The 26271-nt window shown below is 44.6% G+C and overlaps 2 protein-coding genes across 6 annotated transcripts in view; one reads left to right on the top strand and one right to left on the bottom strand.

Moving 5' to 3' along the window:
- Positions 1 to 13376, top strand: part of phactr4a (phosphatase and actin regulator 4a) — a 62118-nt gene extending 48742 nt beyond the window's left edge. For all 5 annotated transcript variants that reach the window (XM_083646695.1, XM_083646697.1, XM_083646696.1 and 2 more), the window contains 8 exons: positions 1197 to 1764; positions 4317 to 4552; positions 5604 to 5766; positions 8298 to 8353; positions 9301 to 9362; positions 10239 to 10376; positions 11615 to 11691; positions 11884 to 13376. In XM_083646695.1, the coding sequence (XP_083502821.1) occupies positions 1197 to 1764; positions 4317 to 4552; positions 5604 to 5766; positions 8298 to 8353; positions 9301 to 9362; positions 10239 to 10376; positions 11615 to 11691; positions 11884 to 11899 (1316 nt within the window). In that variant the 3' untranslated portion in view covers positions 11900 to 13376. The remainder of the gene's footprint in view (positions 1 to 1196; positions 1765 to 4316; positions 4553 to 5603; positions 5767 to 8297; positions 8354 to 9300; positions 9363 to 10238; positions 10377 to 11614; positions 11692 to 11883) is intronic.
- A 238-nt stretch (positions 13377 to 13614) lies between these two features.
- On the bottom strand, positions 13615 to 22684 carry LOC310784883 (estradiol 17-beta-dehydrogenase 8-like; the record flags this gene model as incomplete). The annotated part of the gene is made up of 9 exons (XM_083645917.1): positions 13615 to 13971; positions 14155 to 14229; positions 14945 to 14987; positions 16711 to 16795; positions 16918 to 17003; positions 18043 to 18138; positions 19263 to 19379; positions 20070 to 20272; positions 22636 to 22684. 9 exons carry the CDS (start codon positions 22682 to 22684, stop codon positions 13952 to 13954), a joined length of 774 nt encoding a protein of 257 aa, XP_083502043.1. The 3' UTR covers positions 13615 to 13951.
- Between the last annotated feature and the right edge of the window lie 3587 nt (positions 22685 to 26271).

Here is a 26271-nt window from a genome sequence, read left to right as displayed (position 1 = left end):
TTCTCAATGGCTTCCTCGTTTTGCTCGGGAGTACAAAAAACCTTAACTGGCGTTTTTTTTTTACATTTGTTGTCTGCGCAGCCCACCACACAACAGCTTTTAGCTATGTTTAATTCAAGGAAAATGACGCTGGTGTATGGAAATGAACGGCGCTTTTCCCCCGTGATGGGCGTGGCCTATTTCATGCAGTGTCTCTATAGCCTCGAGCATATTTACAACCATACGGATAAAGCCAGCAGCACCAACCCTGACATCTCCACTCGTCTCTGCCAGCTTGCACGCTGAACAGGGGCTGTAAGGTCAGGCAGCCCGGTCACTGGACCAGCTGGCCACACCAGGGCCAGCTAGGCCTCTACCTCTCCCTGCCCGTCTGCCTCCGCCACAGGGCCGGCCACAGCTCAGGTACCAGGCGCCTCCCCCCCGGGGCTCCACGTCTCTCCACCCGCCTCGCACAGAGCTACCAGATCCACCGCTTTCATAACACGCAAAATAGCTCGCCGCCATTCTTACCTCCACCGCTCTGCATCGCATGACATCATCACTATCATGCAGCCAATGGCGTCTGTTTCAGCTCAGCCAAACTAAAACTGTAAGCTAGCTGAGAAAACACTGCATGGAAATGAATTAACACCCAGTTTGCCACAGTTTGCTGACCTGAATGGATGTTAAGACCAAAGACTGCTGAGACATCCGAGTGAAATATTGCTTCTAAGCCAATAGAAATGCTTCTTGTGTTACTTTGAAAATAATACATTCCCCCGTGTTGCACAGCTCAGAGAGAGAGCAGAGACTGACCACGTCATGTCGTGTTGGCTAATTATCCTCGTCTGTCACTCTACTGACTAAGTTGGCAACCAGCACTGAAACAGAGGGACATTTGTCTCCTTGACTAAAACGGTTCTCTTAATTTATCTGCTTCTTCATTTTGTTCATCTTCTAACCCTACATGTCACTCCCTTCCCTGCATAGATTGAGTGTTCACCTCACCAAGTTGAAAAAGGTCATGATGCTGTAGTCGGTGTGTATTGCTGTGTTGTTGATGGCAGGTAACGCTTGGATTGGATGTTGGATGTCACGTGATTAGTCACTGCATGTAGTGAGTGTCTTATATACGACGAGTGTTGGATGATTCTGTGGTTGACTTAGTGAGTGTCAGTTCATGTCGGTGTTGGATGACTCTGTGTTTGACTTTGCAGCGGAGCTCTCTCAGCCCGGCGGTGGCGTAATCGTAGTGCCGGCGCCTGCCAGGCGCTCTCCACCGACCCCGCCCAGGAGGACCACCCCCGTCACCAAGCGCCATTCTGTCGACCCGACCAGCCAAGCCCCCGAGTCTCCCACCTCTGACGCGGCCTCGCTCCCCGCCCCGCTGCCCCCTGCTGTCGCCGCCGGCGATGGCGCCGAGGACAGCAAGGCTACAGCGGCGACCAGCCACCAACCTTTCGGCGAGCCTCCGCCTCCGTCCCACATACCCCCGTCCCCTCCCCGGGTCCAGTCGCTCCCTCCGCCCAGGGCCTCTCCCATCCCCGCGCCCGCCGTACAGAGCGACCCCCCCAGCCCCACCACTGAGCCCCCCAGCCAGCCTCCCAGCATCCCCCTACACATCCTCATCCAGAGGGCCCTCGCCAGCCCGGGCCCGGCTCAGCCCAACCCAGACGGCTCCCAGCGGGCACATTCGCTGCTGTTCGAGTCGCCTCCAGAGTTCCTCGTCGAGGCGGGAGGAGGGTCACGATACTCTCTCCCCACCACCATCGAACCTCTCAGGCTGTAAGTGTCCCGCATAATGTTGCCTTGCATACTTTACAAAACACTGTTGCTTTGAAACCTCACTCTGAATCTTTCATTACTTTACAAAACACTGTTGCTTTGAAACCTCACTGTGAATCTTTCATTACTTTACAAAACACTGTTGCTTTGAAACCTCACTCTGAATCTTTCATTACTTTACAAAACACTGTTGCTTTGAAACCTCACTGTGAATCTTTCATTACTTTACAAAACACTGTTGCTTTGAAACCTCACTCTGAATCTTTCATTACTTTACAAAACACTGTTGCTTTGAAACCTCACTGTGAATCTTTCATTACTTTACAAAACACTGTTGCTTTGAAACCTCACTCTGAATCTTTCATTACTTTACAAAACACTGTTGCTTTGAAACCTCACTCTGAATATTTCATTACTTTACAAAACACTGTTGCTTTGAAACCTCACTCTGAATCTTTCATTACTTTACAAAACACTGTTGCTTTGAAACCTCACTCTGAATCTTTCATTACTTTACAAAACACTGTTGCTTTGAAACCTCACTCTGAATCTTTCATTTCATTTCATTTCAAAATGTTATTAGGATTAACCCCTTGAGATGTATCATCTCGTTTTCGAGGGGGTCCCAACATAATTACAGACTGTACACAGACTGTATACAGACTGTACACAGACTGTACACAGACTGTACACAGACTGTACACAGACTGTACACACACAGACTGTACACAGACTGTACACAGACTGTATACAGACTGTACACAGACTGTACACAGACTGTACACAGACTGTACACACACAGACTGTACACAGACTGTACACAGACTGTACACAGACTGTACACAGACTGTACACAGACTGTACACAGACTGTATACAGACTGTATACAGACTGTACACAGACTGTACACAGACTGTGTACAGTCTGTACACAGACTGTACACAGACTGTACACAGACTGTACACAGACTGTATACAGACTGTACACAGACTGTACACAGACTGTACACAGACTGTACACAGACTGTACACAGACTGTACACAGACTGTATACAGACTGTACACAGACTGTACACAGACTGTACACAGACTGTACACACACAGACTGTACACAGACTGTATACAGACTGTACACAGACTGTACACAGACTGTACACAGACTGTACACACACAGACTGTACACAGACTGTACACAGACTGTACACAGACTGTACACAGACTGTATACAGACTGTACACATACTGTACACACACAGACTGTACACAGACTGTACACACACAGACTGTACACAGACTGTACACAGACTGTACACAGACTGTATACAGACTGTACACAGACTGTACACAGACTGTACACAGACTGTACACAGACTCTATACAGACTGTACACAGACTGTACACACACAGACTGTACACAGACTGTACACAGACTGTACACAGACTGTATACAGACTGTACACAGACTGTATACAGACTGTACACAGACTGTACACACACAGACTGTACACAGACTGTATACAGACTGTACACAGACTGTACACACACAGACTGTACACAGACTGTACACACACAGACTGTACACACACAGACTGTACACAGACTGTACACAGACTGTACACACACAGACTGTACACAGACTGTATACAGACTGTATACAGACTGTACACAGACTGTACACAGACTGTACACAGACTGTATACAGACTGTACACAGACTGTACACAGACTGTACACAGACTGTACACAGACTGTACACAGACTGTATACAGACTGTACACAGACTGTATACAGACTGTACACAGACTGTACACACACAGACTGTACACAGACTGTATACAGACTGTACACAGACTGTACACACACAGACTGTACACAGACTGTACACACACAGACTGTACACACACAGACTGTACACAGACTGTACACAGACTGTACACACACAGACTGTACACAGACTGTGCACAGACTGTACACAGACTGTACACAGACTGTACACACACAGACTGTACACAGACTGTACACAGTCAAAATAAATCACAAGATGAAAGTACAATAATCAATAGAGAGCAAAAGTGAAACGTCACTTCCTGCTTTCTCCCTGCACCAGCGCTGGAAAAAATATGAATGAATAGAACAGTGAACAGAGAATAACATTACTTTTTTGATGATCCCGTTTGAATTGTGCCACGGGGTGCCAACGTTAATTTTGTCCATTTAAAACATAACTTTGCATGTCAAGAAAGTCGCAGTTAGTCGTCAAACTGAAACGTAGGGGTTAGTTTCGGATAAAAACGACATCTCGTGGAAGCTCGTGGCATGTCGCCGGTCTTCAGCTTTGCCGCTAGAGAAAGTGACGTCACTTAGGCAACGGCGTATGTAGTCTTTTTGATTTATAACTTATAGTGCGACAAACTGCGACTTTCTTGACAGGCCCAATGTGTTGAACTCATGATGATGGCCAAATTGTGGCTACAATCAGAAGAAAAGTAGTGTGTCCCCAGACTGGGACATAGCAGCAGTTTTGGCTAATGGCTGTATGATGTGTCTCTCTGCAGGCCAGAAGATGATGACTTTGACATGGAGGAGGAGCTGAGGAAGCTCCACCCCCAGAGGCTTCCTCACCAGCCCGGGCTGGAGCCCCGCAGCCGCAGGGCTCTGATCGGAGACCCCCGAGTCAGCGTCATCCACGAGGCCGGAGGACCAGGGGACAGCGATGAAGAGACTGACTCTGACGGCCCCATCCTTTACAGAGACGATGACGAGGAGGAGGAGGAGGAGGAAGGCCCCCCAAGTGAGTTCTAATGCTGCAGTCACATCATAGGGAAGGGACCTGAGGAGCTTGAACATAGCGTTCAGCTCAGCTTTCAGTAGGTAGATACTACTTGAGATGTCAGGGTTTGGTGATGGACCACAATTTCTGATCCATTTATTTCAAATAAATCAAACAAAATCAACAATTTCCATCACATAATTTTATGATCACATCCTTTAAACACACAACTATTTGCTGTTTTTTTTTTGTCTACAAGAATTAATTGGCTTATGCCACTCATTAACTACATGTCTCTTAAACCCTCCAGTGTATTTTGTCATTTCTAAGATATTTCATGTGTAGCTGTGTTTTTTACCTGCTCTGTTGATTAGCCACAGTGTTCATTCACCAGTGTATTCTGTTGACAAATAACCTTATTTTCCACTCAAAGTCCTACAAATAAGCTGTTGGTAAAAGCGGGTGATGACGTCAGACATTATGGTTGTCAACGAGTGACGTATGGTATTCAGATAATACATTACAGTATGAATTACATTTAGCTAGCTGTTAGCTCTGTGAGCTACGTTACTTGTGTGGCAACAAAACGCCATTGAATGACCAGTTTGATATAACTGTCAACCAGTTATTGACCAGTTATTGATATTTATAACGATATTGTGGCTCGATGTTTTGATCGATGTTAGAGCACACGCACATGTACGTTTTCATAGAACGTCAATGGTCATACAGCTAGGGAAAACGCACTGGAGGGGGGCTTTGAGTGTGAAAAGACTGGGAACGACAATCAGGAACACTTTCAGAGTCATTGCTTTTAATCAGCAAATTAATTCACAGATTTAGATGTAAGATTACATGTTGGATCAGAATAGAAGTAAACACTAACCGAGGTTGTATGCATTGTCAATATCCCACTTTTCATACGTGATGTTATGTCCGGAGGCTAAATGCTACAGTACCTCACGTGTGTGTGTGCGTGTGTGTGCGTGTGTGTGTGTGATTGCGCGCGTGTGTGTGTGTGTGTGTGTGTGTGCGATTGCATGTGTGCGTGTGTGTGCGTGTGTGATGACAGGTGGGCTGGCCAGCCGTGTAAAGAGGAAGGACACGCTGGCTCTGCGGCTGGACAGACAGGAGAGGGAGGAGAGGGAGGAGAGGGAGGACAGAGAGGCCCTGAGCTGGCAGAGCAGGGAGCAGTGGCTGGCCGTGAGGACCAAGATCGGCTCAGCGCTCACACGGTAAACTACACCCGGGCCCTGTTACAGCACAGCACTTCACCATGTTTTATGCTTAGGAGACTCATATGTGTGTGTTTGCTGATATAGGCGGCGCTTTTCACGCAATAGTGTTGCTAGGGAACAGTTTGGATCCTAGCTTGTGTCCTGTCCGTTATAGACCCTTTTCGCGGTGGCCATTTTGTGTCGAAAAGGCGGGGTAAACGACACAGGTGCGAGCAAAACACTAATGAGGGTTTCCAACTTCCTATTCTACCAGCAAATACTGCTACAGGAAGTAAGCTGGGGGACATTTTTAATGTTTATGTTGTCGAGTTGAAACTGTCTATATAGGATCAATATATGTCTTTAATTAACAATCAGTAATTAGCTAGTTAGTGACTACGTTTACATGGACTGCAATATTCAGATATGAACCCGATTAAGACGATAGTCTGAATAAGACAGTGCCATGTAAACAACCATTTTGGATGACCTTAACCAGAATAAGGTCATAGTCAGAGAAAGCAATAGTCAAATTAAGACCTATGGAGTATTCCGATCTTAGTCACATTATGGAAGTGCATTGTAGACATGTATACACACCGTATGACATCTTATCAAGAGTTTTCACTGCATTTTGCGACACGCACGGCAGTCACGCTGCTTGACAACACGTGCTCTAGCTTCCAGCGAGTGTTGCGCAACGTCTTTTTTTTTTACAGAAGAAAAGATGGACGCCACCTGTAAAATGGAGTCCCAACATTTTGTCCAACCAACACGGTAGAAGCAAAGTTACAGTAATGAAGTTCAATTCCAGACGGGACGTCGTGTGTGCGTGCATCTTCAGTCATAGTGGGACTCTGCTCTGTAGCATTGGGGGAGTTGAGGCTTCTCAAAGCCAGAGCAGTCGAGCCCCAACATGTCAGTAACCTAATGAGTGCACCAAGCGTGCAGGCACGTGTTGCTGCTGGCCATAGTGAACAAACAGCCTCTTCAGTCGTCTTCAGACTGACTACAACTCAATACCAACACTCTTTATTATTTATTCACCTGTGTTGAGAAGGGAAGGAAGGATTGCTTGACGTTTTTAATAGTAATCGGGGTCATTGCTTATAGCTGATCTGTGTATTCTTCTGAGGGGACATTTGACTTAGTCTCATAAGGGCTGTGGAGCCTGCCTGCAGGGGGCGCTAAGCCGCACGCGGGACAGTCTCTTTCGGCAGGCCACGAGACTCCTCAATAAATAAACCCTCAATAACCCGGATTATCGACATTTGCACACCTCCCTGCACACCTGGACACTTTTTTTTAATATACATTCCATCTCATTCTATTTTAATATTTATACCCTTACTACCTATTTATTACCCTTCATATTTTAGTGTTTCCACAACTGCTTTACTAGTTAACTATATTGCCCTATTGTTGCTGCTGTGATTGTGTTTGCTGTGATTTGCCACCTATTTAAAACTGCACCTTGTCTGTAACGGAGCCTACAGCATAAGAATTTCACACGTGTTTACTTGTACTACGGAGTGACAATAAAAATCTTGAATCTTGAATCTAAAGCTGTGTTCACACCAAGATATTTATTTTTCGCTCTGTCGCTTGATTCAACCCTTTGGAATCGCTCTGTCGCTCTGTTTAAATTGCTCATCAACAGGCACACGAATTGACAGACATGTGGGGGCTATAACGTTACGCAATGTCATGATGTTTGTCCACTACAAGCCACCGTAGATGTTTACAAGCTAAGCCTATCGGCGTGCTCCTAACGCGAGCTCTATACCGGTAGTACAGACTTCACTTCATGTCAGCTGTCAGCCTGTCAATCAGCTGTCAATGCGGTTTGTTGCCACACAATAAACCAGCGGTTTGTTCCAAGCCAGTGTGATCCTTGACTTGCTCTCACACGGCAGCCAATCAGCGTTGAACAGCGAGCGACTGATGCCAGCGTATTTTCGCTCGAGTTGGGATATTTCATCTGGGGCGACGAGGGTATTTTCTCCCTATCGCTGTGTCTCTGTCGCTCGGACGCCCAGCGATTTTTCTCCCGGGCGAATATACGCTCAATCGCTCGTTTGCATTGACTTTGTATGTAAACTCGATGCCAACTTTAATAGGTCGGTGTGAATGCAGCTTAAGACCACCGGAAAGAACCTATGCTCCTTAAGAATCCTTCATGAGCTCATCTAGACTGATGGCTCTTTTGAGTTGTGATTATTTTTGTAGAATTAATGCACACTTAATTCTGTACTGGTTGACAGTGTCACCAGTAGGAGAGCGACCACTCGAAATACTCAAAATAATTGAGGGATTTCACTCTCCGTAAAGTCAGCTTTATGCATATTTCTGTCTGGTGAGGCTAACCCTAACCCGTACTTGTTTTGATTCTTTTAATGTAACGCATTTTGCCTGTTCTTTTCCACGAACTTTCTCTTTTCCACTTTGTAGTCTTTTTATTTCTGTATGCTCTTTTCTTTGACCTATTTATTATGCAAAGTGCTTGGGATTGCCTCTGTGCTGTATTAATAAACTTTCCTTGCCCCCAGGCGGCTGAGCCAGAGGCCAACGGCCGACGAGCTGGAACAGAGGAACATCCTTCAAGGTAACACTCACTCACTCACTCATGTCTCAGCTCCTTCACTCAGGTGTTAGTTCGCACCTCCATGCCTCTGCACAGCCAGGTCAGGATGCCCACTTTCCTTCCCTGCTCAGATCAATAGCCTGCAGCGTTCATTTGACTTCTCTGTCCATTGGCTCTTTTTTGATTTCTCTTGCCTCAGGCACACTAATATATATATAATATAATATATATAGGTGCAAAACACACAGGAGACCCCAAATAGGTTTTGTGCTGTGTTTGTGTTTGGGGCCACTAGGGTCCATCACTATGGATATTGTATCTGATTAGAATTATTGTTTCAACTCCCAACTCCTGGTGTACCAAGTAAACGCCCCCTTGTGGTCCGTTTGGAGAAGAACGTAAACACACTGATCCCAATATGAACAGAATCTACAGTAGTAAAAACAGAAGGATGAATGAAGAATGAAATACTTACAAATCCTCTATTACAGCATTACAGCTACAATAACTTGTTATGCCAAGCAATGTGAATTTCTTAATGGTATTTACCACAAACGTGTTTTAATTTGCCAGTGCAAACTATGTCTTACAATCGGCTGTGAGGAGGACAAGAGTGAAATATAGTGAAAATCACTGTGGTGGTGTTGAACTTTAGTCCAGCATCATTGGGATGCCAAGTTGCATCCCAGGAGCAAGTATCAACATAATAGTCCTTAGAATCCATCAACACCTTTTTTTTTTTAAATGCAGGATGCATAGTAGCCTGCTGCTGTAGTCTGGCTTGTCCTGGGACGACTCGGCGGAGGACAGCGGTTTCAAGGCGCGCTAAAACAAAGCGGAGCCTTGTCCCGCGAGAGGCCGTGATTAAAAAGAGTCGTGTTACCCCAGAGACAGAAGCTCAGGTGAAGTCTGACTGACTGGACGCACTGTTTCTCTCTCTCTCATGGAATGTCTCTTTCCTCCTCCAGCCAAGAACGAGACGGACCGACGAATGGAGAGGTGCGAGATCAAACGCAGGCTCACCAGAAAGGTCAGGATGCCACGCACGCACGCACGCACTCACGCGCACACGCATGCGCACACACACCCACACAGCATTAAACTGTATAAAACCCAATAGCAATATGTCGAGCACAAATGCAAAAATTGAACTGGCCATATTGATTAAAAATCATCTGTGGTCCAATCAGTGTCATCTCAATCTGATGTAATCAATCAAGACTTTATTTCAGACTCAAGGTCCACATGAAACAACACAACGTTAAGGAAAACCACACAAGCAGCAACAACCAAAAGCATAGCCTTCCTAAAAGAGAACTGTTAATCTGACATCACTACAGCAAGGATTAGCCCGTGGCATTCTTGGTGCATAGTCATGTAAACATATTTTTACAGAAACAATATTACAGCTTTAGGATGTACAGTTATCTTCCCCCCCCCCCCCCTTTTACAGACAGATACATTTATGCATCAGGTTCCTTAACAGTGCTCTGTGAGACATTCAGTGGACAGATACATTTATACGTCAGGTTCCTTAACAGTGCTTGGGGAGTGTTAACGCCTGCCTGCCGTCACAAACATCTCACTTGCAGAGCTCCATGTAGGTCTCCTGAGCAACATCCTCATGGCATCATTATTATGCCACATGAAGTCTCAGTTTGCCTGGTGACATATTTATTGATCAATTTACTACACTGGTTGTCTATGGGAAGACCTTAACCTGAATGGGTTTTAATAAAACCATTTTTAATGAGAAAGTATTACTGAGATTGTCCTGGTTTTCAATAGAGAATCGAGAGAAATACTGAATGTTTTAGACCCTTAAAATGGTTAGGTTCTCCTCATTTTATAGTAGGATAAGCCCTCAGACAGGCCTGGCTTAATGCGCTGGTGTTCCTCCTCTCAGCTATCCCAGAGGCCCACGGTGGCCGAGCTCGTGGACAGGAAGATCCTGCGCTTCCATGAGAACGTGGAGTGCACCCACGCCCACGACTACGACCGCCGCGCCGACAAGCCCTGGACCAAACTCACACCTGCTGACAAGGTCAGAGCACCTTCCCCTTCTTCTATTTTCTTTTCTCAAATTAGTTTTCAAATGTATCAACAGTTGAGCCCCAGAGCCTCTTTCCAGATATATCTAAAAGACAAGGCAGTAACAGAGTAACTAGGAGCGGACAGTAACAGAGTAACTAGGAGCGGACAGTAACAGAGTAACTAGGAGCACAGTAACAGAGTAACTAGGAGCAGACAGTAACAGACTAACAAGGAGCAGACTGTAACAGAGTAACTAGGAGCACAGTAACAGAGTAACTAGGAGCGGACAGTAACAGAGTAACAAGGAGCACACGGTAACAGAGTAACTAGGAGCATGGTAAATGGCAACTGTAACATATCGCATCGTAAATCTAATTTGATCATACAGTTTTTCACAATTGCTTAAACACATTTCCTGATAGACTACCTCACTTTCTCAAAACCCTAAACACAAATCTCAAAACTCCTGCAAAAAAATCCTACACTGCTCTTGCAAAAGCACACTTTGCCCTCAAAACAGTGTTAACTCTTCACTAAATGGTATTTTCTTTTCAAATGACAAACACATACATCATATGAGTAGACATTTCTAAGCACCCATTGAACACTGGTGTGCAGAATGGAAAACACTATAGTATGAATGGAAAACACTATATGAATGCTTCATCAGTAGAATTATGCCTTTGCATGTTCAGTGTTACACTTTCACCTGTTGGATGTAAAATATTACCATATAATGTTTTTACGTATACTCAAATAGAAAACAACACACAATAATTTAACAACAAATAATATTTTATTTGTACCCACAATGTGCAGTCTACTGTTGCCACCATTCATTGTTCTCCAAACAAACCAGTAGCTCATCTGTGACCCTTCTATAGCAAATTGCTGATTGCTAATTGCACAACAGCCTTTGGAGTTTAGAAATGTGATTGGCAGTGTGTTCTGTGTGAACACCAAGAGAGGGAATTCAGGAAGAGTGTGCAACATATAGAGAATTGTGTGTAGTGTTGTGAAAAATGTGTGGTTTGGAATGGGAATCTGAGTCTAAAGCAGAAAATGTGCTTGGAGTTCAGCAGAATTGGTTTGGCAGTTGGTACATGAGTTTCAGGTTGTGCACATTGTGTCCAATTAATGTGTTTAAACAATTGTGAAAAACTGTAATCTGTATATTATTCACATTGAGCTTGATCATACAATCCCTTCCTTCCTGTAAAAGCCATTTGTGCTTCTTCATGTCCTCAGGCTGCCATCCGCAAGGAGCTCAACGAGTTCAAGAGTTCAGAGATGGAGGTGCACGAAGAGAGCCGGATCTACACCCGGTCAGTCTCCAACACGCTGCCATCAATAATTCACCCCGGTTCTTCCCGCTCCTCTGTTCTCCACTCCAGCTCATTCAAGCTCTTTAATGAATATTTCAGCAGCCATTTTGTTGTTTTCTTTCTTCAAAAGAAATCTGCTCCGAACAGCTTGACTAACGCTGTGACCTCTTTGCTTCTTGCTCTTTCATGCAGCTTCCACCGGCCTTAGCTGTCCACGCCAAGCAGCAAGCACTTAACAACCGGGCGGGCTTTAAGACCCGGGGGGCTGAGAGCGTATGGTTTGCCCCGCACCCTCTCCTCCCTCCATCTCTGCAATAGGACAGTTCCTCTCCTCACTATGGACTGGAGATGGACCCCATCGCTCTGCTAACTACTGACCGCCCACTCGAGATGTGGACCCATCGCTCTGCTAACCACTGACCGCCCGCTGGCCTATACTCCATCTGAGAGCCACTCCTGCTGACCCAGACCAATCGCTTCAACGACTGCCGGCTCCTCAGAAGTGACTCCGGTTTGTGCGATAAAAGAGAGCTTTCTAACGTTTGGAGTTCACCTCGTCCGTATCGGAGGTGCTCGGTGCCAACGCAGAGGGGTCCCGGCCGCGCTCCCGCTGTGATATGAAAAGGGGGGGGGGGACAGTACGGAGAGAGGAGATCACATACACACACACGTTCTCTCTGCATGACGTCTCCCTCAGGGAAAACCCGCTCCCGGCGAGGCCTTCACCTGCCCTTTACTCTCGAAAGTAACCATTTAGAACCAGTAGAACCATCTTGTCTGTACTCGTTTGGCTCTGCACGTCAGGAAGGCTACGCACAGAGATGGATCACGGTAGTTCTTCACTTCATATTGGCAACATCGGCGGTACTTGCTCATCCAACGTCTGATTTCGACCGTTGGTTTTCTATCACTTTCTGTTTTATATGTGAGTCTACAGTACCGCACATGCATATGCAAAGGTGCCAGCTGGCGCCAGCCTTAACTTCATAAACAATCTTACATTTTTCATGTAATTTAAGGTTTAGCCTCAATATGCGAGAGGGAGAGACACAAATGTGAAACGGTGTTGCCACACGGCAGTGTGTTTCTGACCTGATCTAAAACTCAGTTGTAGCCTCTTCTGAATCAACATCACAGCATTGATTTGGATTAACCCCCGATGTGCATTTGACTGTATTTTGTTGATTATTTAAATTAGTTTCTCACAGCACATATCAGTAGATGAATCTGTAATAAGGCACCTTACGTTCCTTAATTGGGAGTATAGAAAAAAAGATATATATAAAGTTCTGAAACTGACTAAAGCGCAACGGAAAAGACGCTCTGCAAATCTGACGTTTGTCATTGAAATATTGCGGCAGGAAAATGCACATATTTTTTTATTTCGCTGACTATTTTAAGGTACTTTGTATAATGCAGGCCAGCGTTTGGCCACACCTGTATAGATGAATAATGTAGATTTGATCGACTTTATATTGTACATCTTCTAATGCTGACAAAAATGTTTTAATTGTAATTAAAGTATTTCATGATATTTTCTAAGTAGTTCTACCAGATAATGGTACAGAAAAGTTTTCTCTATTTTGAAGATGTATAGTTTTTTTTAACAATACAGAGATCTTTAAAACTGACTTTTTTGCAGCCCACTGTATAACTGAGCAATTCACTCAAATTAAAAGAACTGACGATTTTCATGTGAAAGTATGATGTGATTATTGTGCCTCTAATGGTATTTACCAGCCCAGACTCATTGACTGGCCTTTCAGTCACACGGCCTCTCACAGTTCACTCATTCCTCTCCCCACTCTTCTCTCTCTCTCTATATATATAGATATATGCCATGATAAAATACTTGCTTGTATTATCAATTAATTTTTTCTAAATTCTGAATTTTATTATTTAGAAAAATGAGTAGTCAGATAGTCACAATAGTCTGGAAACACAAGTATTTTTCCATATTCTCTTTTGCTTTTTCAAGTTTCCAGACCTGGAAAATAGTCAAATCTAATTCCATACATGCGTAGGAACCCTACATATAGTATAAGAATACATTCTCTCTACCTGTTGCATATATAAAGGTGGTGTTGTTTGTACAAACAGTATCTTCACACTGTACATTTATTCACAACTAGATTTATAAAACACAAACGGCACCAATCATGAGCTTAATTAAAGGAACAATCACTTCAGCAATTAACTGATGAAGGCACAACAGGAACGGGCCTCCCATTGGTCTGCATCGGTGTGACGGACAGCCGGCTCAGCCAATGAAAAGTCCACCTGACATAAGCAGAAATGATAGTTCTGTTTCAGCGCATATCTTCAAAATGTATGATGTTTAAAATATTTCTATGTATTTGTAATAATAATGTTTAGCTGCTGGGTGCTTCATACACAGATCCATACTCAAGAATCTATTATGACTGTAAAGTAATGGAGTTAGAGATGTGAAGCATACGGCACCTGTCACTTCAATGCTGGCCCCTGTGATGTAGCGAGACTCATCTGAAGCCAGGAAGGCACAGACATCAGCCACCTCTGCCAGGGGACAAGGGAGGAGGAGACAAGGAAAGGAGACGAGGCAACAGTCAACATGTCGGTCAACAGTAGGCTAAGGTATTGAGGTATACCGGGCCGGGGTATCTTTTTTGTTCAGCCAACATAGTTGCAAGTGTCCTTGCCTGTGCTGGGCTTAGCCTATTTTTGTTTTTCAAACTGTTTTATTTCAAGCTCAAGTCATATACAAGTCTATAGAGAGCCAAAGTGGAACGTCACTTCCTGCTTCAGCACTGTACCAGAGATTTTCATACGCCATTTATTTTCCCATAGACATTTCATAAAATGCTTCTAAAAATAGTTTTACTTGGTCAAACCAAACGGTTCAGATATATTTAGAAACCAGAGAGACCACATAACATTTCACTCGGACCAAAACGTTATTTTTCAGGTTTTTTTTTTTTAGTTTTGGTCAGAGTGAAATGTTCTATGGTCTCTCCCGATTCTAAATATGTCTGAACCATTTGGTTTGACCAAGTAAAACTATTTTTAGAAGCTTTTTTTTTTTTTACAACACACAAGACATACACACACAAAACTAATACCATCATATACCGTATGCCGGGGTCTAATGTTAGGAAGGTATGAAAGAATAAATAGCACCTTGGGACAATCTGTGTCATTTTGAATGCTTGACTCCCCTCAACAAGTAAACAAACATAACTCCGCCCCCATGTGTCCCCCTGTCTCCACTGACCTGCAGGCTCGCCCATTCTTCCCAGAGGCACTAACGACGTCATCTGAAACACACACACACACACACACACACACACACACACACACACACACACACACACACACACACACACACACACACACACACACACACACACACACACACACACACACACACACACACACACACACGCACACAATTATAGAGAGTCAAAGTGAACGTCACTTCCTGTCTTTCTCTGGGCAGCAGCGTCTGAAGGAATATGATGGTGCTGGAGGAAGAGATACGTTACTTGTTTTGATGCTGTTTGAATTGTGCCACGGCCGGGTACACATGTTACATTTAGTCAATTTAAAAGAGAACTCTGCATGTGAAGAAAGTCTCAGTTTGTCCTGAAACTGAAACATAAGGTTTAGTTTTGTCAATCGACTACATCTCTCGTGTGGCACATTATACGTCACACCATCAACAACAATGGTCTGGCGGGAGAGACATCACTTATGCGACTGGTTGTTGTGCGTAGTCTTTCTGATTCATAGCCACAGTTTTACCACAAACTGCCACTTTCTCGACTTGCAGAGTTTTCTTTTAAACTGACAAACATGACGCGTGTTCTCCCGTGGCACAATTCAAACGGGATCAAAAAGGCAGTGTATCGCTCCGTTCACCACCATTATATTTTTCCGGACACTGGTGCCCAGAAACCAGCCGAACTACTTTATAAAAAAGCCCTGAAAATACTAGATAAAAAACCCTTTTCTCATCACCACTGTCATGTCATACGTAAATATGGCATGCTAAGTTTTGAGAACTTTAGAAATTTCACCTCTGCCTGTCTAATATACAAAGTTCTACATGGACTGGCGCCGCCTCCTCTTGCTGACTTTATCAAATATCGTGCGACCGCCAACTCGACCCGTGTCACTCGGGCCATCACGAACAAGGTCTGTGAGGTCCCCTTTAGAAAAACTTCCTTTAGTCAGAAGACCTTATCCTACATGGGAAGCACTCTCTGGAATAATCTACCTCCCTCGATTAGAGAATGCCCGAGTCTCGCCACCTTCAAAGGCCAGTTGAAAATATGGCTCAGATCAAACCAACAATGTGATCACAATTGACATACTTAACATATCATTTGCCATGTTTTGCAGCATGCTCTGTGTGTTTTATTTATTTTAGGTTTCACTAACCTTTTATACTATTAATTTTTTTGGTACTATTAATTGTGTGTGTTTTAATCATTTTTGGTTTTACTAACTTTCTTTACTTTTAATCTTTTTTGTACTATTAATTTTTCTTTCGCTTTCATGATTACATCAACCTGCCATGGGACTACAGGTGGAAACTAGCCCTTGGGCTATAACCTGGCATATTTACTGTACGGCTGTACTGTTCATTAATGTGTAAAGTCCCATTCTTTAAATAAATGAATCTGAAATGAAATGAATCTGAAATGAGAAAGGCGGGAAGTGACGTTCACTTTGGCTCTTTATACACATGTGTTCCTATATGTGTTTTCAGGTTGTTTCATTAGGAGAGATTTTCAAATCACCATCTTTTAAAGTCCTAATGAAACATTTCATTGTGCTTTCACTAAAAGTCGGGGGCTGGTACATTTTTACTCTTCTTGGCTGCAAGAAAGAAATAATCATTATTAAATTCCATATTGGATCCTACTGGACATGTCACACTGTGTGTGTGTGTGTGTGTGTGTGTGTGTGTGTGTGTGTGTGTGTGTGTGTGTGTGTGTGTGTGTGTGTGTGTGTGTGTGTGTGTGTGTGTGTTACCTTGCTAATAACCTTCTCTGGTACTTTCTCTGTCATAGGAGTGGATATGAAACCTGGCAGCACACAGTTACAGCGAATCCCAAACCTGAAGTGAAGGAGAAAAGGTGATTGACTGAGGATTCATTCATTTTCTCTTTCACATCATTAAACTGGAGCAGCTCAGCTCCATCAGTCCAGAGGCTCATGGGTGCATCTGGTTGATCTGACCTGCTGAGTTCTTTGGCAGCGGTCCTGGTTAACCCCTCCACCCCGGCTTTAGAGGAGGCGTAGTTTACCTGGCCAATGTTCCCCACCTAACATGAATAACAGAACACAGTCTATAAACAGGGGAGCTTCAGTCACCTGGTAACATGAATAACACATAATGGTCTACAAACAGTGGAACTTGAGTCACCTGAATAACACAGAACACAGTCTATAAACAGGGCGTTATTATGGAATCCACCGCAGTTTTGGGCAGACCACGCCCTGCGCCCGCCTACACTGCCGATTGGCCAGGAGCGAGCCTTTTATTGCTCTGCACCCAGTCCAGCGATTTCATTAACCAATGGAATTACTCTTGATAGAGGACATTGAAATAAATTATGGTCACGGATTGTGCAGAGATCCCCACACCCCAAACTTGAGTGGAATGTGGAATTATCACCCTAAGCAGGGCATGTATATATATATATATATATATATATATAATATATATATATATAACTGTGCGCCATCAGATTTATTACATCACTAATGACATCACAATTGCTCGAGGGACATCACTAATGACATCACAATTGCTCGAGTGACATCACTGATGACATCACAATCGTGACAGACACAGACAGACACCGCCACCGAGGGGAGGAGTGACAGGAGCGAGATGTGAGAGGAGGATTGGTACAAGACAGAAGGAGGCGGTAATGCAACATAAAGGATGCCAACTGCCATAAAACATCACAGAAGAAGACAGAAGACATCCCCACCCCAATTTTAACAAAGATGACAATCCTCTGTGTGGGGTAGGCCTATGCATAATAGACCAAAAGTCATATCTGGGTATTTTTAGGCTGAATGGTGATACACTTTTAATCACTTTTTAGGTTTGACTGTTTTTGAGTTTTTCCTAGAAAGCAACACTCCCTGCAAACTGAAAGATATGTGGCTCTGCAGCAAAGTCACTGCCTGGCCCAGGTTCCAAATACATGGAATTCTCCATCGTCCTCGACTGCAGGATTCCACTGCTGCACTTTCTTGCTGTCCACTTTCTTGCTGTTTCGTCACTTCCCACCGTGAGGAGTGTCCCTCACCTTGCCCACGATGCTGCCCACCGTGACGAGTGTCCCTCACCTTGCCCACGATGCTGCCCACCGTGACGATGGAGCCCTTGGATGCCCCACAGGCCACCAGAGCCTGAGCCACGGCCTGCGTGATCAGGAAGGAGCCCTGGGGAGAGGAGAGGTGGGTGACGCACCGGGAGGGAGGGGGACAAGAGAGAGGAGGGAAGACAAATGAATGACTCACTCACTCATCCCACTACTGTGTCACTATGAGGTGTGACTGTTTCACACAGATCCACTGCAATCTGTTATCCAGCACTAACAACACATCCCACTGACCCTGATGTCAAACTCTAAAGACTTGGCAGTGACTAATGTGGAAAACATGCTACAACATCAGCCTCGACTTGGAGCAGCTAGACCTCTATACTCACACGTCAGCATGACAAGGTCATAGAGGAGCCCACAGCAAAATGTGTGATTTCACTAGGATTTCAAAGACTAGAAGTTAGCCCAGGGAGAGAAAAGTAAAGGTAAAGGTAAAGGTAAAGTCCCACTGATTGTCTCACACCTGAGTGTGCGAAATTTGTTCTCCGCATTTGACCCATCCCCTGGGGGAGCGGTGAGCAGCAGCAGTGCCGCGCTCGGGAATCATTTGGTGATCTAACCCCCCAATTCCAACCCTTTGATGCTGAGTGCCAAGCAGGGAGGCAATGGGTCCCATTTTTATAGTCTTTGGTATGACTCGGCCGGGGATCGAACTCACAACCTCCCAGTCCCAGGGCGGAGACTCAAACCACAAGGCCACTGAGCTGGTTATGTAGTGCATTATGTAGAATGTAGTGCATATACTTGGTAATAGCTTTCACTCTCCTGTTATCTCCCCATCTATATTATCTTCAGCTGCATTGAGTCACATTTTCGAGGAGCTGCACGCCAGCCCTTGGCGCATACGGCGCAGGCTTTGTCGCTGTATCGTGTTTTCCGTTCAAGTTGGAGTCAACTTCCTGGTTTGTTAAAGTTTTTTCAGCACAGAAAGCTTTAAAACGGCTGAGCTGCAGTCCGAAAACAGCTGAAAACAACCAGCTATTGTCTGAAAACAAGTTGTAAACTATAGTCTGTGAAGTGACCCAATCGTAAAATTCCCCTCCTGATATTCCCAGACTTCGGAAGAGAATTTACCAAAATCCATGACTTTCCCTTTCTGGAATACACTTCCCAAAACACCATGAGCAGGGGAAAGCCTGGCCAATGACAGACCTGAGTGGAGACGAGGGCCTGTCTGTGTACCTTCAGGTTGACCTGGATGACTCTGTCAAACTGCTCCTCCTCCATCTTGAGCAGGAAGTCGTCCTGGGTGATGCCTGCTGCATTCACACACACCGAGGGAGGCTGGAAGAAACGGCCCTGCGGAGGGAGAGGAGAAGAGAGGGGAGAGAGGAGAGGAGAGGGGAGAGGGGAGAGGGGAGAGGGGAGAGAGGAGAGGAGTGGAGTGGAGAGGAGAGGAGAGGAGAGGAGAGGAGCGGGGAGGAGAGGAGAGGAGAGGAGAGGAGGGAGGGTAGAGGACTGTATGACTGACTGTTAATGATGAGAGAAAGAAGGAGAAAGAGAGGAGGTGTTGGTGTAACGGGAGGTGATTCTCTTTCTTTCTCAATCTTTGTAGTTCAGCTTCACCAAAGTTTAGAAGGTAAGAGACACATCTCAGGTGCTTTTTTACAGCACAGAACCATGACAGAGAGACACGCCATGACCAGGAAGAGCACAGGCCATTTCAGTGGAGGTGCTTTTGTACAGCACTTTGTAGGCGGGACGTTCTACTGCTGTCATTACGGTAGTCTCCTTCAGGCCAAAATGGCGGGGGCAGAGCTCTGTTGCCGTGCGCTGATGTTGCAATCAAACAACCGATTAGCTTTCAGTTCTTCTCAATGCAAGTTCTTTGGCCTCACTGTGGTGTTTCTGCACTACACTTCCTACAGATCACCTGTCAATCAAACAGTGTGGGCGGGGCTTGGATTTTCTGCTGATCCAGTCTGAGTTTCTCTTTCACTACTCATGCCACACACACACACACACACACACACACACACACACACACACCTGTATACTTGTAACCAACTTCTGCACGCTCCGTTTGGACGACACATCCACCACAGCCGCCATGTGGTCCTGCCCTCTGAGGTCACGTGACAGGCTGCCCAGGGTCTCATTGGCCGACTCCTCGCTGATGTCGGCGACCACCACGGAGGCGCCCTCGGAGGCGAAGCGCTGGCACACTGCCCGGCCGATCCCGCTGCCCCCTCCTGGGGGAAGGGAGGAGCAGGGACTCACACTGGGACCACCTGACTCTTTTGGACTCGGACCAAAGCACTGTAGCTGTCAAGTCAACTTAATTAAGTAGAGCTGCAACTATTAGTTGATTAATCGATTAGTCGTTCGACAGAACATTTATCTGCAACTATTTTTTTTAAATAACTGATTAATTATTAAAACTCACTTTTAAGAGAGGGGGGACGGACACAAAACATGATCTTGTTCCAGCTTCTTAAATGTGAATACCGTATTTTCTGGTTTCATTAGTCTATAGACAAGTTTCCTGGGCACTTCCGGTTTGCTTCCGGACTCGGCCGCGATCGTGTCTGTCGGTTCCGGTGTTTGTGAATACGGAGAAGCGTAACGTACTACCGTAGTAGCCATAGCGACTGCCGAAAAAATGCAAACTTGGGATCATTCTGCGAGTCTCCTATCTAATGAAAGAGTGTCTATCCCACACCCGTTGACAGTGGACACATGGGAAGATAATATGTGTAAATGGCCGAACGTAACTACAGGCAGGATTATAGCGTATTTTGAGGAATCAATGGCGGTGGACGGCAACGCAATGAACTATCTCAAAAGCTCCGAAGCGTCAGCCAGACTAACGTAACGTAGGTTACAGTCCTCTCCTCTGTCACAGTCAGTCAGACTAATGTTAGGTTACAGTGACAGTACTCTCCTCTCTCACAGTCAGACTAACGTTAGGTTACAGTCCTCTCCTCTCTCACAGTCAGTCAGACTTAGGTTACTGTCCTCTCCTCTGTCACAGTCAGCCAGACTAACGTTAGGTGTCTCTCCAATCTCCATTCAAAAACAACCCAGTTTGCCTTGATCACTGCAAAACATGACATGCCGTGTGTAGCCTCCACACAATAGGGCTACACACGGTAAATCATGGTAAATACGCAGCACAATACCCGCCGTGGTAAACAGAAGAAGACTGGGATATTAACTTTAAGGCGACTCACTTCTAGACTTGAATGAAATTGTATTCACCTACTATCTGCTCCATGGATTACCATTTTACAATTTCGGAGACGAAATTGTAACATAGCAACGTTGGTCCACAAACGTTGCTATTTAAAAAAAAAATTGGGAGATCGGGTTGGGATTATAACGTTAGTTTGCCGAGTCGCACCTGGTAATCCAGAAATGGCGTTATGGTAGGCTACCTTTGTCTACTTGTAGATCATCAAGAAACTTTAAATTAATAACGTTAGATGTGTTTAACAGAGCTGTATATCGGGTCTAGCAGCTGATCAGCAGCTCAGACAGCCTCAAACACGAGGTGATTGTCAGCTCTATAATTTGCAAAATAGCAGTGGATGGAACTGTCACTGTGTTTTGTGACAGCCACGCACTGCACAATGTGTTCCAGAATAACCCATTGTTAATAACGTCTGCTAACTTTAGTGTAGCTGATGTTATCGATCGTTGTAAAAAAGTTTGGATATTTCGGCTGCTGCCTTCTGATGAGTGCTTGCTGCTGTGGACGTAATGTGGACTTAAACGGAAGCCGGCGACACGAAAGGCTGCTATGGCGCCGCCCTAGGAACGGCCCAGGAAACTCGTCTATATGACAGCACACTGATTCTCTTTGGGTGGTGGACTGTTAGTCAGGACAAAAGGAGACATTTGAGAATGTCAAATGGGCTTTGGGGGAAAAGTGATCAACATCTTTCACCATTTTGTGGCATTTTATAGACCAAACAACTAATTGATTAGTCGAGAAAATAACTGACATATTAATGGATAATAAAAGTAATCGTTAGTTGCAGTGCTATAAAAGGTTTCAGGTACAAACGTCTTGATCCATCAGTAAATATGCTCCATTTGCACTTTTACACAAATCAATACCACTGTTCTCTTCTTGGCCAGCATATTAAATGGCACTGGAGTCATTAGAGTTGTATCATTGTGCTTTTATTGTGTCTTGCAGCAAGTTGAATTTCCTTCACTTTTCTTTTTAACAGTAGTAGTTCTAGCTCATTCACAGTCACTTTCACTATCATTCGTCAAGTCATTTTTAAATGGGACTACCTGTGGTAATAACTGGTGGTATAGTAGAGACTAATTAACTGAATTAACGCTACTTATTCGTCAGATTGTTCTTCACTTTGAACCTTCATTTCGGCTACAGTAGCCAGTAGTCACACGAAGCTCTGATTTCATTTGAACCCTGTCTGACTGACTACACACAGACAGACCTCTCTACTCGATAAGACACGATATTCTGCAACCAAAACAGCCCACAGACAGCGGTATTAACGTCACGTTACCGTTAAACGTATCTATCTAGTCTCACAGTTATTCTCACAGTATGTTGTCGTATGTTACACCGTGAACTTACCGGTGACCAGCGTCAACCTTGATATGAGTCTTGTAGCCGCCGCCGCCATGATGCTTCTGTGTTGTGGTAGTTCTCCACTTTTACGACAAGAGGGCGCCGCGACACAGGCTGTCATGGATTTTTAGATGAATAATACAATCCATGAAGAAGAAGAAGAAGAAGAAGAAGAAGAAGAAGAAGAAGAAGAAGAAGAAGAAGAAGAAGAAGAAGAAGAAGAAGAAGAAGAAGAAGAAGAAGAAGAATGTCTACACACATGCACGCACACGCACGCAGCGGAAAGTCAGACTCCATAAACCTGTGAGTTACTTTAACTCTTTGTATCTCTGTTTATTCTCATAGTTAGTTTCCACCATTGACGGTGTCTATGGACATCATGTCACCTCCCAAAAAGTAAGCCTCCACTGCCCTCTGGTGGCGGGTCCTGCAGCTCGCATTCGCTGTGTTGCTGTGTGGCCTTGCCTGCCCTATTCGTGCGCACAATGTCTCCCTCTCTCTCTCTCTCTCCCTCAATCTCTCCCTCAAGCTCTTCCCCTCTCTCTCTCCCTCAGTCTCTCCCTCTCCTCTCTCTCTCGCCCTCTCCCTCAGTCTCTCCTCTCTCCTCACTCTCCCTCAGTCTCTCTCTCTCTCTCTCTCTCTCTCCCTCAGTCTCTCTCTCCCTCAGTCTCTCCCTCTCCTCTCTCTCCCTCAGTCTCTCTCTCTCCCTCTCCCTCAGTCTATCTCGTGAGCCTCCTCAGTCTCTCTCTTGAGCCTCAGACTGATGACATCATTCACTGGTGATGACATCGTCACTGATGATGATCAGTGATGTTACTGATCAGGTAGGGGTGGGAGAAAAAATCGATTCACCTAAGTATCGCGATTTTTAATGTCACGATTTTTTGAATCGATCTTTTATTCCAGAATCGATAATCGCAATTTTTTTTTTTTTTTTTTTTTTGGGTGCCCGCAGTCAGGCCACTCACTGAACAGCAGGCCAGGCGCCGCCTACTGGTTTACTAGTGGTTTTATTACTTTATTAGTTAGTCTGAAGTAATAATTACACTTCAGGGTTAAAGTGGGTGCATCTCATTGTAAAATTGGACTTGGCCCAAATTGGGCTTCAAACGGACAAATTTCATGCGCGTCGGCCCATATCGGCCTGGCCTGCTTGGTATCTAATGCCCGGCCTGAATTATGATCCCAGTCCGCCCCTGTTTTTAACTATATCGCCCAGCCCTACTCATGATATATAATATACAGTCTCTAGTGTATGATTCAACTTTTCCCATGTTCTAATCTAGTGTAAAAAAGCAAACAAACTAAAAAAAGAAAAGAAAAAAGAAACAAAAATCGCAATAAATCGTAATATCGAATCGCAATAATCGTAGAATCGCAATACTTAAGAATTGCAATATATATCGAATCGGCACCCAAGTATCGTGATAGAATAGTATCGTGACATTATTAAGGATGTATACAACACATCATTCATCCAGGTCATCTGTGGAAAACAACTCATGCTTTCCCCTAATCCTGTGCAAGGCTCTGCCGATGATGTACAGTTAGCATCTCGGGAGGAGAGTGTTATTAAAAACATGCTCTCTACAACAGACTCATTTCTAGACTGGTCCGGTCTAGAGGTTAAAAACTCTAAATGCGCTGTTCTCTACCAGAGACGAAGTGGGGGAAATCACTGGTACAAATCTAAATCTGACAAAAGCCCAGAGTTTACCATCAACTCTAATGCTATCTGTGTGTACGATCTGCACCAAACCTACCTGGGTCACAAGTTCAACATAGCCGGTGAATGGAAAGAACAAGTTGATATTTTAACCACCGAGTTTATTGATAGGCTGGACCTGATTGATGCTTCACCACTTCCACTGCTGATGAAGCTGGAGGCTATTAGACAGGTTGCCCTGTCTAGAATTCAACATCTCTTCTCCAATGTCCATCTCATGTGCAAAACACTGAGTGAACTGAATGATCAAATAGTTTGCTTGGTGAGGAAGTGGTTTGGATGAAACACTCATACCACCCGTGACATTATTTTCCATTCTAAACAGGAGGGTGGGTTCGGTGTCCCAAATGTGGAGTGGATATACAACGCTACAAGGCTGTCCCACTTGATCAACATGCTGAACAGTGATGATAAAACTGTCAGGGAACTTGCAAGATCTTTCTTGTTTCTAGACATGAAACGGCGTAAGGTCCCCCTAGCACGAGAGGGCGAGCCCAGTTTCCTGGGTTTCAGAAGGAAGCCCAATTCCAAGATGGACACGCGCTCTGCTGGTTTTGGGGTCTGGTCGGACTGGCCTGACCTCAACGACCTCTGTGTAAGAACTGAGTCTCCCTGAACTGGGTAAAACCTGACTCGGATACTGTATTAGTATCTGAGGATATTATAACTGACTGTCTGACCTCAGTAAGGGCTACTGTTATTGACACTCAACAACATCTAGCACCAGCTAGTACACGAAGGTCCCTCGTAAGTTTACAACAACAGAGACAACAACAACATTGGACTGGTTTAAAATGACAGCCTCCCTGCTGCAGATCATAATGTTTCACACTCAATATTTAAGAATCATGCAGTTGATGAGGACATAGTCATTTTTACAGTTAAAGCCAGATTACAAGTCTTTCCGACCAGGCTCAATCTCTCTCTCTGGTATCCTAACACTTTTTCTCCTCATTGTCTGCACCATGATCATAATCCAGTAATTTAATCCATGTCTCATATTCTGAATGGTTGCTTTGTATATACAGAAAGTGAATGTATATTGCAAGACATGACAGAATTGTTGACCTGTTAGTTAAAGACATAAGGTCATATGTCCCATCCTGTGTTGAAATCCATAAACACTCCCGTGTTTCAACTGCCATGTTCAAACTGTGTAATACTGAATATGACATATTTTCAAATGTGACAGCTAATACACCTGATGTTGTTGTTGTCAATGAGGACAGTAGAGAGGCCACCATTTTGGAACTGGGGTGTGCTTTTGATTCCAGTCTGGAAGAAGCTTTTATCACCAAGGTTTCGAAATACCAACTGCTCAAGGATGCCATTTTACAGCTTGCGTATAATTGTAAATTGCTTGTTTTCATATTTGGAAGCCTGGTCGTAAGTGGCCTGCAGAGGGCAGGACTGCCCAGACCAAGAGCCAAGGCTCTGGCCAAATTCTGCTCTATTTCTGCAATAATTGGCAGTCGCCACATTTGGAGGAGGCACTGTTTCCTTTATCCATAGATTCAGACTAGATACATCTGTCACTATAAGATTTCCCATTGATTGTGCATCTATTAATGTTTGTGTTCAAGGATTTTTTGTCTAAATGTGAACACAAATAAAGGTATTAAAATGTGTGTGTGAATTTATGACATCACTGATGTAATCAGTGGGACCTTTATGACATCACTGATGACATCATCACTGGGACTTTGTGTGTGTATGTGTGTGTGTGTGTGTGTGTGTGTCTCTCTTGTGAGCATGTGTGTGTGTGTGTGTGTGTGTGTGTGTGTGTGTGTGTGTGTGTGTGTGTGTGTGTGTGTGTGAGAGAGAGAGAGAGTCCTAGCTCCCTTTTTCATTATGTATATATAAATACACACACACACACACACACACGCACACACACACACACACACACACACACA

This window comes from Poromitra crassiceps (genome assembly GCF_964638095.1).
Source record: "Poromitra crassiceps genome assembly, chromosome: 11".
NCBI classification, from domain to species: domain Eukaryota; kingdom Metazoa; phylum Chordata; class Actinopteri; order Beryciformes; family Melamphaidae; genus Poromitra; species Poromitra crassiceps.
Note: the sequence above shows the minus strand (reverse complement) of the source record. Positions and strands in the feature narration are given on the sequence as shown.